Source organism: Amia ocellicauda, chromosome 17 (genome assembly GCF_036373705.1).
Source record: "Amia ocellicauda isolate fAmiCal2 chromosome 17, fAmiCal2.hap1, whole genome shotgun sequence".
In the NCBI taxonomy this organism is placed as follows: domain Eukaryota; kingdom Metazoa; phylum Chordata; class Actinopteri; order Amiiformes; family Amiidae; genus Amia; species Amia ocellicauda.
In genome coordinates this window covers 25,794,303-25,809,643 of record NC_089866.1, presented here as the reverse complement: position 1 = coordinate 25,809,643, position 15,341 = coordinate 25,794,303, and the positions used below count along the sequence as shown (strand labels likewise).

General features: G+C 39.7%; 1 protein-coding gene across 1 annotated transcript; it reads right to left on the bottom strand.

Annotated features, from left to right (window-relative positions):
• Window positions 1-3,109: 3,109 nt before the first annotated feature.
• mtfp1 (mitochondrial fission process 1) lies at window positions 3,110-11,295 on the bottom strand. Its single transcript, XM_066689399.1, has 4 exons — window positions 11,128-11,295; window positions 7,018-7,145; window positions 6,357-6,589; window positions 3,110-4,971 (listed from the first exon to the last, which is right to left on the bottom strand). The coding sequence occupies exons 1-4, from the start codon at window positions 11,195-11,197 to the stop codon at window positions 4,902-4,904; spliced, it is 501 nt and encodes a 166-aa protein (XP_066545496.1). The 5' UTR covers window positions 11,198-11,295; the 3' UTR covers window positions 3,110-4,901.
• Between the last annotated feature and the right edge of the window lie 4,046 nt (window positions 11,296-15,341).

The following is a 15,341-nucleotide window of genomic DNA, read 5'->3' as shown; positions in this document are numbered from 1 at the left end:
AAAAACTACAGCTCTTTATTGTAAAGGGTTCAAACAATATTTTCCATGCTTGTGCAATGACCTGTAAACCATGAATGCACCTGGGGAATGGTTGTTAAGGCACAAACAGCTTACAGATGGTAGGCAATTAACATCAGTTACAAAAAGTTGGGACACTAAAGAGCCCTTTCTACTGCCTCACAACCACCAAAAGAAAGGTGCCCAGGTTCCCTGCTCATCTGCGTGAACGTGCCTTAGGCATGCTGCGAGGAGGGATGAGGACTGCAGATGTGGCCAGGGCAATAAATTACAATGTCTGTACTGTGAGATGCCTAAAACAGTGCTATAGGAAGGACAGCTGATCAGTACATCTGAATATCACACCTGCAGGACAGGTACAGGATAGCAACAACGACTGCCTGAGTTCCACCAGGAACGCACAATCCCTCCATCAGTGCTCAGACTGTCCGCAATAGGCTGAGAGAGGCTGGACTGAGGGCTTGTAGGCCTGTTGTAAGGCAGGTCCTTACCAGACATCACCGGCAACAATGTTGCCTATGGGCACAAACCCACCTTCGCTGGATGTGATTTTCTGCAAGACCATAATGTCAGTGTTCTGCCATGGCCAGCGAAGAGCCCGGATCTCAATCTCAATCCCATTGAGCACGTCTGGGACCTGTTGGATCTGAGGGTGAGGGTGAGGGTTGGGCTGTGTTTTGGTGAGCTTGTGCAAATTGTAGCCTCTTTTTCCTATTTGTAGTGGAGATGAGTGGTACCCGGTGGGGTCTTCTGCTGTTGTAGCCCATCCGCCTCAAGGTTGTACGTGTTGTGGCTTCACAAATGCTTTGCTGCATACCTCGGTTGTAACGAGTGGTTATTTCAGTCAAAGTTGCTCTCCTATCAGCTTGAATCAGTCGGCCCATTCTCCTCTGACCTCTAGCATCAACAAGGCATTTTCGCCCACAGGACTGCCGCATACTGGATGTTTTTCCCTTTTCACACCATTCTTTGTAAACCCTAGAAATGGTTGTGCGTGAAAATCCCAGTAACTGAGCAGATTGTGAAATACTCAGACCGGCCCGTTTGGTACCAGACAGGCCGGTCTGAGTATTTCACAATCTGCTCAGTTACTGGGATTTTCACGCACAACCATTTCTAGGGTTTACAAAGAATGGTGTGAAAAGGGAAAAACATCCAGTATGCAGCAGTCCTGTGGGCGAAAATGCCTTGTTGATGCTAGAGGTCAGAGGAGAATGGGCCGACTGATTCAAGCTGATAGAAGAGCAACTTTGACTGAAATAACCACTCGTTACAACCGAGGTATGCAGCAAAGCATTTGTGAAGCCACAACACGTACAACCTTGAGGCGGATGGGCTACAACAGCAGAAGACCCCACCGGGTACCACTCATCTCCACTACAAATAGGAAAAAGAGGCTACAATTTGCACAAGCTCACCAAAATTGGACAGTTGAAGACTGGAAAAATGTTGCCTGGTCTGATGAGTCTCGATTTCTGTTGAGACATTCAGATGGTAGAGTCAGAATTTGGCGTAAACAGAATGAGAACATGGATCCATCATGCCTTGTTACCACTGTGCAGGCTGGTGGTGGTGGTGTAATGGTGTGGGGGATGTTTTCTTGGCACACTGTAGGCCCCTTAGTGCCAATTGGGCATCGTTTAAATGCCACGGCCTACCTGAGCATTGTTTCTGACCATGTCCATCCCTTTATGACCACCATGTACCCATCCTCTGATGGCTACTTCCAGCAGGATAATGCACCATGTCACAAAGGTCGAATCATTTCAAATTGGTTTCTTGAACATGACAATGAGTTCACTGTACTAAACTGGCCCCCACAGTCACCAGATCTCAACCCAATAGAGCATCTTTGGGATGTGGTGGAACGGGAGCTTCGTGCCCTGGATGTGCATTCCACAAATCTCCAACAACTGCAAGATGCTATCCTATCAATATGGGCCAACATTTCTAAAGAATGCTTTCAGCACCTTGTTGAATCAATGCCACGTAGAATTAAGGCAGTTCTGAAGGCGAAAGGGGGTCAAACACAGTATTAGTATGGTGTTCCTAATAATCCTTTAGGTGAGTGTATATATATATGTATGATGTGAGCTAGCGAAATGTATCGGTACATTTAAGGCTATAGATAGATATAACTGAGAAAATACTGTTTGGCTTTTTTGGTGCCTGTGTTTATTCTGCATTGGTGAGAAGCAGTGTCTCCTTTGAAACAGACAGACAAGTCTCTGAGGGCGTTGCTTGAGTTGCGTCACGCACTGACTTTTTGCCACCCGGCCCAGGGCCCGGTGCGTTTATATTCAGAGTTAGATCGCCTTTCGGCCGCCTCAAAAGATTTAGGCCAGGTCAAAAAGCGGGACTAGTTTTCACCCGGCCCTGGGCTGCTTTAAAACTATGACCCCTGGGCCGAACTAAATCTCATGTGAACAGGGTCTAGGTGAATCTACACTCTGCCCCATTGTTTTCAACCCATTGAGATGCTTCTAACTCTGCCATTATTATAGCCAGAAACTTTTTTTTTAATTATATCTGTAGAGACTTGTGGCTTCCAAATGACACCACTTGTTGCTGAGTGGAAACAGACATGCAAAGTAGGGGGGAGAATATAATCACAAAAGCCATAACTTTCATAATTATGCAGTTTGTCTTGGTGGGGAGAAATCTCGAATGATCACCAAGGCAGACACTGATTCTGTAGATTGAATGCTTTCATTTGAGTGGTCCAATGTTTGAGGCCCTCATGTGTTGTGGTATAAACTCTCCATTCCTTCATTTCTTATGCCATTTTCACTTCAAGTTTAAATGAGTGGTATTTCAACACAAAATTGTAATCTTAATTTCCCATTCTGTAAAGGAAGAAAGTTGAAATGCCAGTTCTGTTGCTGAATTTTGTGTAACTTATCTAATCACTATAAACTATGCAGAATATAGTAGTTTGCCCATTTTGATAAGGAATACAGGTATGTGAGACCTGTCCATATTAACATGAATGTGTAACAGGGGGTGAGTAAAGTTAAGTTAAAAAGTTAAAATGGAATGCCTGCCTCTAATGTGGAGAACTTTAACCAAAAAAAAACCTTGACACTACTAATTACAGTTTAAGAGTCTTTAATTGCTGACATACATATTTCAAATTGGTTAACCACCAATTTCAGGCTGGTGGTAGCTTGTTACAGTAATCTATAACATCCACTGCACTGAATTCCTCCACTATGGAGGGAGATGTTGCATCCCTTTTCAGTCTAAGCCACATTAAAGCAAAACCTGCCCTCTAACAATGTTAAACTACTTTTTAAAATGCAGCAGGACTTCAAAACCAGACTACTGCTTGAACCTGGATCCTAAACTTTTTTTTTTTTGTGACAATTGGTAAGTACTAAACAAAATGGTCAACTTGCATAGTGTCTGTATATGATGGTGCACAAACACATTGATGAAACAATGGCTAAATTGCAGACAAATTGTGGAAGGTAGGCTTACAAGTCTGGTTACAGATTTCAACTTTTTTTTTTTCCCCTAAAGCATCAGTGACAGGGTGGTCTTCAGAGGTCTTTTAAATAACTGTTCCCTGAATTTCTGGAAGGAAATTGCAAAGATTGTAAGGGTTACATCTAGAATGAGTTGCAAACAAAAAGAGGAATTTAACTTATTTCAATTAACCATAGTTATGGAAGAATAGCTGTAGCTGTAGATTAGGTGATGCAAATATTGCACTGCAGCAAAAACCTTGGCAAAATACCCTGATTAACTTAAGTACATTTAAACCAGTATGACTACATGTAAATACTGTAATCTATAGAATACCTGCAGGACCTATGCTGAGGATTGTTTGGTAACATTTGGCAGGGAGCTCAAGTTTCACAGTGAATATAATACCATAACTAAGTTCTATTAAACAGTGCTAAAGTTTGAACATTAACAGCCATTGAAAATCACATGGTCCCTTTTTTCCCAATGCATAGTATATTGCTATTAACCAAGTCCATAAGGAGAGCATGGTGTTAATAGGTCAAGGCTCACACAGTAATATGGCTTTCAAATGCACAGTCCTGTAAATATACTGATGAGAATCACAGTTTAGTACAGCATAAACCCAAATTACAGAACTGTACAGAATGAACATAAGATTTCACACAGTTACACACTCCTATAAATTCTCTGATTTACTCAATATATTTTTTACACTGTTCAAAACCTCTCATGTATTATTTATACTATGCAGTCAATCAGAACACAATTTGTTAAAATGACAAACTGAGCTGTAAGAAACACAAACATTAAGAAGGATAGATCTCTGGATTAAACAGATCTATTTAAAATAATCTAGAGCAATGGTCCTCAACCATGGTCCCCTACCCTGTTGTTTTTGTTCCAACTGAGTTCTCAATTACTTAATTGCACCCTTAATTGAAATAATGTGCTTACATTTTACTTTTTAAATTGTGTAACTGAAAAAATGTTGTTTCCTAAATAAGATAAGTTCCTTATACAATTTTAAACTCAACATTAAACCCCTAAGGTTTAAAATAATTATAAGATTTCTGATTTAGGAAATTATTAGTTCAATTAAGGTTCAATTAAGTAATTGAGAACTCGGTTGGAACAGAAAACAGCAGGGTAGGGGGTCCTCGAGGACCAGGGTTGAGAACCTCTGAGCTGGAGTACACGTTTTATTGATTTTTTTTACCCGCACCAACTGAATGAATTGCTTAAATTAAGGGGGATTGTCTGAACAATAGACAAACACAAAGACACACTGACACTCAGTTCCCTGTGCTTCTCTGTGATTCACAGTAACACCCCCCTTGTGCCGGGAAGGTGATGGTCCAGACTGTCTCGGTCTCTGGCCCCCCTGTGGACGTGGGGTGTCTCCAGCGTGACCACTAGGGATCATGCTTCTCTCCCCCGCCGTACACCCTGCGGAGGCTGGAGTCCAGGAGGTAGTCCACTGACCTGTTGCAGAAGACATTCGTACCTTTACAATAATCCTCCCCAGCTTTAAACACTGGGGCTGTCTCTCTGTGTCTCAATGCAGAACATGACTTTCTGTTTCAGCAAATATACAAGTCTCTCAGGTCTGGCAATATACTGCGTTTTTGGGATATAAACGATATATTATTTTGTTTGAAATGCAAACTACTTGTATCGCGGGTATCAAGTTTGTCGTTTTTATGCAAGTATAGCTGCAGACCTGGAGACCATGGGATATGGGAGGAGTAACAGTCAATCATTTTTTATGCAGCCAATCACTTTGCAGGAAATGCCTGTAATCTTTTTCTTTTGGATGTGGCCAATCACCTGCAGAAGACACTTGTCAGTAATTATTTATGCAGCCAATCGTCCTCTTCATTTATAAAAGTAAGGCAGGAGAGGAAACGAAGAGGGAGCAAATGTGTCTCAGTAATGTGTTACTATCTAATAATTTGTAGTTTTGAGGTTGTTAATCAGGGGATGCAACTGCTTATAAAGTAGCATGTTATTTTTACAATGAGAAGGGTTTGTGGAATTATCTTGAATGTTACACTTGCTATATTAACTCGCTATATTTTTTTTAAAGCAATGGAAGCGAATGAACAAAATAATAAAGTTACCTAGTTTTAATTAAATGTTTGCATTATGCATTAAAAACAGAAGCAAATACAGATTGTGGTTATATAATATAAAGTTTGTTTGCATTATTATGAATTGGAAAGCAATTTTTAAAATGTAGAATGTTTGATTTTCTTTTACCTGTCTAGCAAAGACAGATATTAAATGCACTGTATAAACCTGGATGTGGTAAATCTTTCAGAATCTATACTATTTTACAGCACATGTGTTGCGTGATTACTATTACTTGTGTTGTTATGTGACAGTAAATAATACAATATGTATGTGTGTGTGTATATATATAACTTAACATTTTCTGCAGGCTTCATGAAGTCTATTCCGCAGGCTTGTGTGTATTCCAATTTTTTTTTGTCAATGTAGTTTGACAGCAAGTATTTGTAATTTTGCGCATTCTTTTTACAGGAATACTAGAGGCATTTTTTAATGTATTTAATGTACTCATTTAAAGTCAGGTAAAACAAAAACATATTTAGCATGACAGCCTGGCAAGTAGAAGTGTTCGTTCGTATTGCATATTTAATGATTACACAAGAAATATCGAGCTGTATATTGTGTATCTCCCACACTTCTAAAAATACTGAGATATAATTTTTAGGTCATATCGCCCAGCCCCCGCAACCCACATGGATAAGTGGTTTCAAAAATGGATGGATGGATCGCCCAGCCCTACTCTCAGTCCTACAGTTCTAACACCAGTCTGCAGGCAGATGGCAGAGTTGACTGCTCACCTGTCGATGGGGGTGATGATGAAGGGGATTGTGGAGAGCCCGATGGCTGTTGTGGTCCACTTGCGGACAGGAAGTGGCCAGCGGGTGGTGCGGCCCAGTAGGTAGAGCGAGGCGGCACACACACGGTTGATGGTGAAGCCAGGAATGGTGACAGAAGCCAGGGCCTGCCACACAAAGGTGTCCACCACTGCCACCGCCACCCTGGTGTTCTTCCCTGGGTTCCCACCGTGCTCCTGTCACAGAAAGGAGGAAGCCAATTAAGCAATTAAGCTTGTGACACATTGCTTTTACCGTGGTTCACTCATTTCAGTCCTTTAGGTGCTACAAGCAAATCGTCTGCGTAAGTGTCTAGAATGTCAGTTAAGACAGCTGATGACATTCATCATCAAAGTCACGCAACCGTTTGTTCAAAAGCTGATTCAGCATTACAACCTCACATTCTGCTGAAACGTGAGCACAGTCTAACCAGCACATTTTTAGGAAGCTTACCCCAGCTCTGGTGCCGTCTAATACAGCCACCCCCTTCCTTGTATATTTATTGTGCAAAGCCAAATTAAAACCAGTATTAACCTGAACCTGCTGATCATGCAAACGTCATTCGAGCGGAGTGGTTCGGTCTGCACACTCTGTTTAAGACGGTTTGGGCTTGAGGAGCACTCACCTTCGCTGCTTTCTTCCCTTTATCCACTGCGTCGGCTGTCACATAGGCTGTGGCAATGGCATAACTGGCCCACACCATGCCCATGGGCACCAGGGCACGAAAGGCCTCCCCCACCTCATTGGCGTATCCTGCAAGAAACCACAGCGATGATGTGCCTCAAATTGAATGGTGAGCTGTAAAATGGCTGGTAACATCCTCTGGAAGTTGTATGCACTGGCTGGGATCAGAGAACAAAAATGTTAAGGGACTATGGCAACGAAAGATCAGGAAATAGGGCGGAAATGATTCAGCTATATTTCCTTTCGGTTCCCCTAAATGACACAAAACAGCACCGACTGAAGTCTAAGCATAGCCTTAACAAATGTTGATCTAGAGCATTTTAAATAATGTCTACTACACTCTGCACTGATGATAATATGTCATAGGTTTTAAACAGGCCACCTTACCACACAACCTGACTTGCAAACAGTTACCTACATTTGATCAAAGTAGTAACATAATGAGTTATTGGCTTCTACTGCCATCTAATGAGCAGATATTAGAACAGCAATCTGTGCTTGGGGTTTAATACGACTGAGCTTTAGAGGACATAAGCAGTGGTTTAGGGTCAAACAAGGGGTTTGTGGATCCAATATCAGTGGATCTGAACTATCACTATTAAGTTAAAAACAAACACTACCACTGGTTAAAATTTAATAAACACAATGAAGAAGGAAAGTTGAATCTTGGGAGAGTTGTCCTTTAGTATAACTTCAGATCAGCAGTAAACCAGACATAATAGGGAGGGGGAATTCAAAACATTTCAAGTGGCTGGTTTGTAACAGCAAGGATCTCAACACCATAAGTTCCAAAGTATTCAAAATACCATGAAGTTACTTTCCAGAGTAACTTGTAAAAGTCGGCCTTCAATCTTGAAACGCTGCTCCAAAACTGGAAACTCCAAAACACCTCAAACCCAGCAACACTGTAGCCTACTTCCTTTGCAAAAAACTTGCAAATGTGCACCAAACAGGAAACTCTACAGGGCACATCTTACAACACGAGGAGCCACAACCTCTGAGTAAGGCTGGTACGAAAAGCACACTTACGAAATTAAAAGCGAAACTGGCTGAAGCAAGTTAAAATATTGCGCAGAAAATACAACATATTGGGAGTGAATATATACAGTGCCTATAGAAAGTCTAGACCCCCTTACATTTTTTCAACTTTTGAATTCTAGGCTATAATGCAACAAATGAGAAATATAGCCTATATTTTACTTATTTTCATTTATCTACACACAACTTACAAGTAAAAATAATATTCTAGAAACGTGTGAGAAATTAATTAAAATTAAAAACTAAAATAGCTTAGCTGGATAAGTGTACACACCCCATGTAATAGCAACTCTAAATTAGCTCAGGTGTAAGCAATCGCCTTCAATTATCGTTTTTAAATTGTAGTGATTCATATGATATCAGGATGAATTCAGCAGTTCTTGAACTGATCAGGGGATGGGTATAAAAAATATTAAAGGCCTTGAATATACATTGGAGCCCAGTCAAGACGATTATTAAGAAAGTGTATGGCACCACCAAGAACCTGCCAATATCAGGTTGTCCTTCCAAACTGACCAAGCAAGAAGGAGACTGATCAGAGAATCTACCAAGAGGCCAATGACAACTAACAACATGACAACATGGCCAAGACTGGTCAAAGTGTGCATGTGACAATAATATCCAAAAGGACTCCACAAATCTGACCTGTATGGTACTCAAGAAAGCCCATCTTAATTCCCATTTTAAGTATTAAAAAAAAAAACACTTAGGAGATTATGTAGCCATGTGGCAATGTGTTTTATGGTCTGATGAAACTGAAATGGAACTTTGTGGCCTAAAAGCAAAGCATTATGTTTAGCACAAGCCCAATACAGAGCAAGGAACTATAAGGAACAGTATGTATGTTATGGGGATGTTTCTCATCAGCAGGGACTGGGGCACTTTAGGATAGAAGGGAACTGAATTGAGCAAAGCACAGAAAAGTCCTTGAGGAAAACCTGCTGCCCTCTGTAAGAAAATGGAAACTGTGATGCAAGTCCAAATCAGAAATTTGTGGCATGACTTGAAGATTGCTGTCCAATCCATCAATGCTCCTCAAGGAACTTCACATAGCTTGAACAGTTTTGTAAAGAAGAATGGTAAGAAATGGCCAAATCTGGGTGTGCAAATTTGGTAGAGACCTATCCCAACAGACTCACAGCTGTAACTGATGCCAAAGGTGCTTCCACCAAGTATTAACTCAGGGGGGTGGAGACTTCAATTATGATATTTCAGTTTTGTATTTTTAATAAATACATATATTTCACAATTAAATCTTTATTCCCCTTAACAATGTGCAGTATAGTCTGTAGATAGAGAAGTGTCAAAAGTCTCATTTAAATGCAAGACATTCTGAGGAACTGATATAACAAAATGTGAAAACATTTCAAGGAGGTGCAGACTTTCTATAGGTAAGTTAACTGTTTTGCAACCCTTAAACTACCATCACAAAAGGCACTGTATTTGTATAGAGCAGCAGGGCCCCCTCAAATGTATACTTACTGTATTAGTTAATATCAAGCAGTTTGTAACTCCGAGTCATATTCGGCCAATTAAGTAAATCCAGATCTGCATTCTGTAAGACTAAAGCATCCAAGAGTCAAGGTAAAGCCTTCACACAACTGAGAGGCAAAGTGCTCAGTCAGTGAAAAGGAAACTAATGCAGAGGACTTCAAATTGTTTTTTTTTTTTTTTGTAGCGCAGGTTCCCGTTTAACACACACAGTCACATATGCTCTCAAGTGTGCAGTTAGAGATAGATAAACAGACAGATTTTCAAAGTCACCCAAGGCAATTCAAAATCTTTTTAAATGAATGGCAATTAATAACGATTTTACACAGGGGGTCAGGGAAGGTACTCATTCCTCGGACTCCATTGGCCACAGTATAATTCCCTGGCTTGTCCTTGAACTTATGGTCTTAAACACATTTGCAAAATGAATGGATGCCTGCAGTCTTTGCCCTTGAGCCATTTCAGCGAAGGTCAATTTACCCTTTGTTAACCGGATCTCCGTTTATGAAAGAGCTGTATTCACTATCTCTTTCACAAGGGAAAGTATTTTAAACAGGAATCCTCTATTGGTGACTTGAAAGGACAGCCCACACTACTAATAACATTCCCTTGGCTTTTCACCTTTTCACAAATGCAGTGTACACTACTTACAGTGTAATGCCAATTTGCAAACTCCACCCCAGTATTTAATTGAGCAGATAAGACTATATTATTTCAACACTGTGCGCGTAAAATATTGAAGGTGTGCTACCTGTGGACTCACATAGGAAACTGGTGGGTTTCCTGCTTGAGTATATCTGCAGTTAATGGTAGCTGTATTCAGCCCAAGGCAATTCCACGTCTGATCAACATGAAATGAGTCAGAGATCTCCATTATTGCTCTCAAAGAGAAACAGATGTTCTGTTTCTGTAACTTTGCTGGAGTAATAAGAGTCTCTTACACGGCTGCATACATTTGACATTTGTTTTAGCACAGCATAAACTGACTGTAGCTTACGTTTTGGTGTGTGTCAATACAAAAATAATAGCAATATCAACGCGGTTTTAGGTGCTCTGGGTTTTTGTATAGTTATTCTGTACAAGCAGGGTATATATCCAGATAACCGTCCATAGTTACAGCTGCAGAACCGTTCTGGAAACGCCGTGGAAGTAATATGTATAATTCACACTACTTTATTGGGGTGGTTTGTATGGAATCGAAAATAACTCAGATATACTAATAGATTTATTTACAGTGTTTTTGTTTATTTACGTGGGATGAAATGCTGACCGCAATTCGCATTTCGACGCATTTCGTCGTACTTAATTGATTCATGAGCTCAGGGGTCGCGTTCGTGTAGCGCAGATTTCCGCAGTTCTGCGCAGATGTACAGCCCTCGGTAGAGCAGCGCAGATCCGCGCAGAACTGCGGACATCTACATATACGCGACCAGGTTATAGTTATCGCTGGCCGTCGGTAACTCCCTACAATTGACCCATCCAGGGTTATTAATCAAGCGCTTCTGCCGTTCGCCGAGCTTACCTAAAAAGCGGACCCATGTATCTCGGTAAATGTCGAGCTCTTTGGTCGGTTGCTCCTTGATCGAGTCCATGTCAAATCTCCGATAACACCTTGACCCCTAGGACTCCACTTAATCACTACAACCCCCGGCGCTGCCACCGCCAATCTCCACGCTGTTGAACGAAGGGGCCGTCCACAAATGCTCTGTTAAAAATGTGACCTTCGCATCAAAGTACTCACGCAAATGCCAAATTAGAGCTGAATTAGTTTATTAGTATTATGATTATAAGTAGTAATCGTAGTAGTAGTATAATTAATAGTTAAAGCAGATGGAGGATCTGGATTATTATTACGATTATGATTTGACGACGGTCCCTACATGCAAGGGACTGTAGTTCCGGGCTCTTCGGTTGTTATAGTGCTCACGTTCGTGTAGCGCAGATTTCCGCTCTTGTGTGCGCACTGCGCGGTTCTGCGCGGCTCCACCAATGGAATCGGTGGGATTCTGCAGATCTGTGCAGAACTGCGGACATCTGCGATATAAGAACGCGACCAGTAACTTGCAGATGAGGCTTTGCTTTCTGTGGAGTTGCATGTCTTAGTAAATGTCACAAGACGAAGGGGACATTATTACTCACACAGATTGCTTAACCCCAATAATCGTCTCTTTCGGACAACGTTGATGTATGTGTTTCAATATCAGCAATACAGTATTGTGTCTTTTGGTGGAGGCGAGGCGTAATTATAAAAACATCAACGTAATTACTGCCGCATGATAGCAGTAGGTGTCTATGGAGTACTATCCATTAAAATTAAAAATACATACACAGAAAATCAATCTTTAATTCAATACATGTTGAAATAAATACACGAATAAATACATCAATAAAAAATGTTGAAATAGATAAACGTGTATTTATTGATTGATTGATTTCAACATTTATATATTTGTGTATATATTTAAACATTAATTGATTAATTGTATTCTTTTCTCTGTGAGTTTTTTTTAAATTTTGGCATGGATAGTCCTCCAAATGTGTATAATGTACTACATGCATTCGTTACGATTATACTGTAGCTTCTGTGCTAAGTACGAAAGATAATAAATACTTTACATTAAAGATAAACATCAAGAACTGTTTATCGTGTAATTAGCCAAACTGAAAATAATAATTACATAAATAACAGGATAATATGACACCTTGAGCATATGCTATAATACATTGTCAAAGTTTGTGGTTAACAGCTTTGAGGCCTGCTTTTAACATTTCTGTAAGGGTTGCAGTTGATGAGATGGGAGATTCTAAGGAATAGTGCTAAAGGAAACATGCTGACATTTAATTATCTTTGGATTGGCTGGGAATTTACAGTAGAGACTTGGGGGATCAGATTTCAAAAGCAGCAAGACTAGTGTGACGTGGCGCTAGCAAGTTGCCGGACACTGTTGCAAGAGATCTCAGACATGGTGATTGTCTAGGTTTTCACCATGTCTAGGATTGTCATGGTCCTAGGGTAGGTGTTTGTTTGTAATTTAACATAATAGACAATTTCACTATATAATCCTGGCAAATTGTAAGTGTTAAATGCATTTTGAAACAAGGAGCATCTTGCACCCATAACCTGCAAAGTAATGGATGTACATACACTGATAATGGTCGGATTATACCAAAACTGATGACTTGCTTTCTTACGTCAAATGAAGTCATTAACCATGACCTCAGCATGAATGAATAAATACATAAATAATCAAACAAATAAAACCAAGCTAATTTCACAGGGAAAACAAAGTATCTGACAATCTGCAAGGATTTTGGATCTTCACTGGCTCACATTATCCATGAATCACAGTCTGAAGGATGAAGGCACAACTGCTTTGTTTAAAAACCCAGGGCTTTTATAAACCCAGTGTGACGAATCAGGGATAAACACAAACTAACAGTTATCTGGCAGGTTTCCACAGCTTTAAATAAAGTCTTAGCACACAGGAAATTCGCTTAATTTAGCCCCCCCCCCCCCCCCCCCCCGTACCTTATACAGAATTGTTTCTTTTCCACCATTAAACACCATTATTTTTTAAGTAAATAATTGACTTCAATGTGTGAAGGTGCTCGGTCCAAGCTTGACTTGTTTAATGTAAATGCCCACAATAGACTGGATTTAGATCAGGCATACCCAAAACAGTGCTACAGAGAGTCAAATGATTCAATTAATTAAATTGAAGTGGAAAGTGGATCAAATCAAATTTAAAAAAATGTACAGAGCACATTTCCTGTTTTTTTAAACCTTTTCTTTTAATAGTTTAAATTGTCTTGATTCGTTTTTAAATCAACAAACTATTGACATGCTTCTCCTTAACACAGACAATAACAAGTAGCTGGATCTTTTCAGACAACAAATTGCCAACAGAGGTATAATGCTGGCAAAGGAAAACACAAAATACTGGCAGCGTTGACTGGAAGAACATGGGGAAAAGCACCATCTCTTGGGATGCATTTGATGGTCATCATAACAGAAGTGAAATTCCTAATTGAGTACACCAGCTTAAATAACAATGAATAAAGCACTGTCACATCGCTACATGTTTGCTGGTTCCTGTTCATAGGCCAGTAACACTGAAACTGAGTTCAATAGAGACATTAATCTTGGGCAATTCCAGACATGTAGTACAATTTCTGTAGCTTAGTTAGGCTATAATACATAGTTTGGGTACACTGTTTAGGAGGACATTTAACAATTAATACAAACCTTTCCCAACAGACACAAACAGTACATTTTACATGTTGGAAAATTCCGGCACTTAATATATGAAGCTCACAATCATTTTCAATTTAATTTAACACGTCAACACACAATGTATAGGCAACTTCTATTTAGGATTCTCATAACAGTCTAGGATTTGGACTGTTCATATATATTCACAATATAAATGAGATAAGCTTATTCAATGTTAATCCACAGGGACAATGATTGGTCTCATATGTAAACATTAGGCACTATGAGGTTTGACAGGTTCAAAACAGTGACATCAGTGGGTTTAGTCCACACAGTGGGACAGTGGCTGAGACTGTGCGCTCAGTTTAGGTCTTTTCACCCAAGTGCAAACCTGTTCCATACTTCTGGGCAAGGAAAAACATACATGATGTTACACTGACCTATCAAGCCCCTCGAAACAGACATAGATTAAACAGTGAAGCACACCTAAACTGAGCCGTACTTGCCTTTTAAGTCTGATTAGTTTCATTTCCCTTTCACCAATGAATGGCACAGATTACATTATCAAATCATGTCAACATGTTTAAAGATGAAAATATACATGTGCCATTGTACATAGAAAAATGGCAGAACATCACATTCATTTACCAAAACAGCATAAAGTGTTTGTTTGTTTGTTTGTTTGGTTTTCCCCCCAGTGTGCACTACTAAGCCACATTAACGTACGTCGTACAATTCACAATTCTGAAGATACTTCGTGTTCCTGTTGTTACACCTTAGGGAATGGAATGCTATTACATTAAGCTCTGTGCCTCATTTAAGCCCGTCAGACAAGACTGGAAACGTTTTCCACCACAGAGTCTTATTTGTTTGTGCTGGTTCTTACCAGCATTCCTGTTCAAGTTTTTAAGTTTCCAATGTGATGATTTTTAAATAAATATTCTTTATATTAAGATTAAGAGGCAGAAAATTATACATCTTTTAGAACGCTCATACATGCAACAGAAGCGTATGAGTTTTTGCAGGCACAAATGCCCCTTATGATTTACAGTATATAAATGGAACCAAGTATATACATTTTCAAGGCCTTCAAAAGCTTTTAACTCTACTGAATATCTGTCAATTTTCTGGATGGAAATGCTTACAATGTGGTAAGATAAGTATAAGAAGAGATTGTATTTCCTCTCACCTTGTAAAAGATTTGATTCTGAAATAGTGGAACACAAACAAAAAGATGAAAAAGTCAGACTGTTCATGTGCACTTCATTTAAAAAATGATATAGTTTTTTTTCTGGATTGTTACGGATGTGTTATTTTAAAGATGTGTTCGTTGTTCAAGTTTCTTTGTGGCCTGGTTTTGATAGAAACCCCTCACAGCCCATGGACTTTGTCTGTGTGTTTATTCACAGCAGTTTGGAAAGTGTTCTGAGAAAAGCATGTGATATAGTGTATTACTTCATCATCAGCTGCTTTGTTTTGCTTCAGAAGATCAATTTTTTACAGAAACATATCTAATGGTTTTA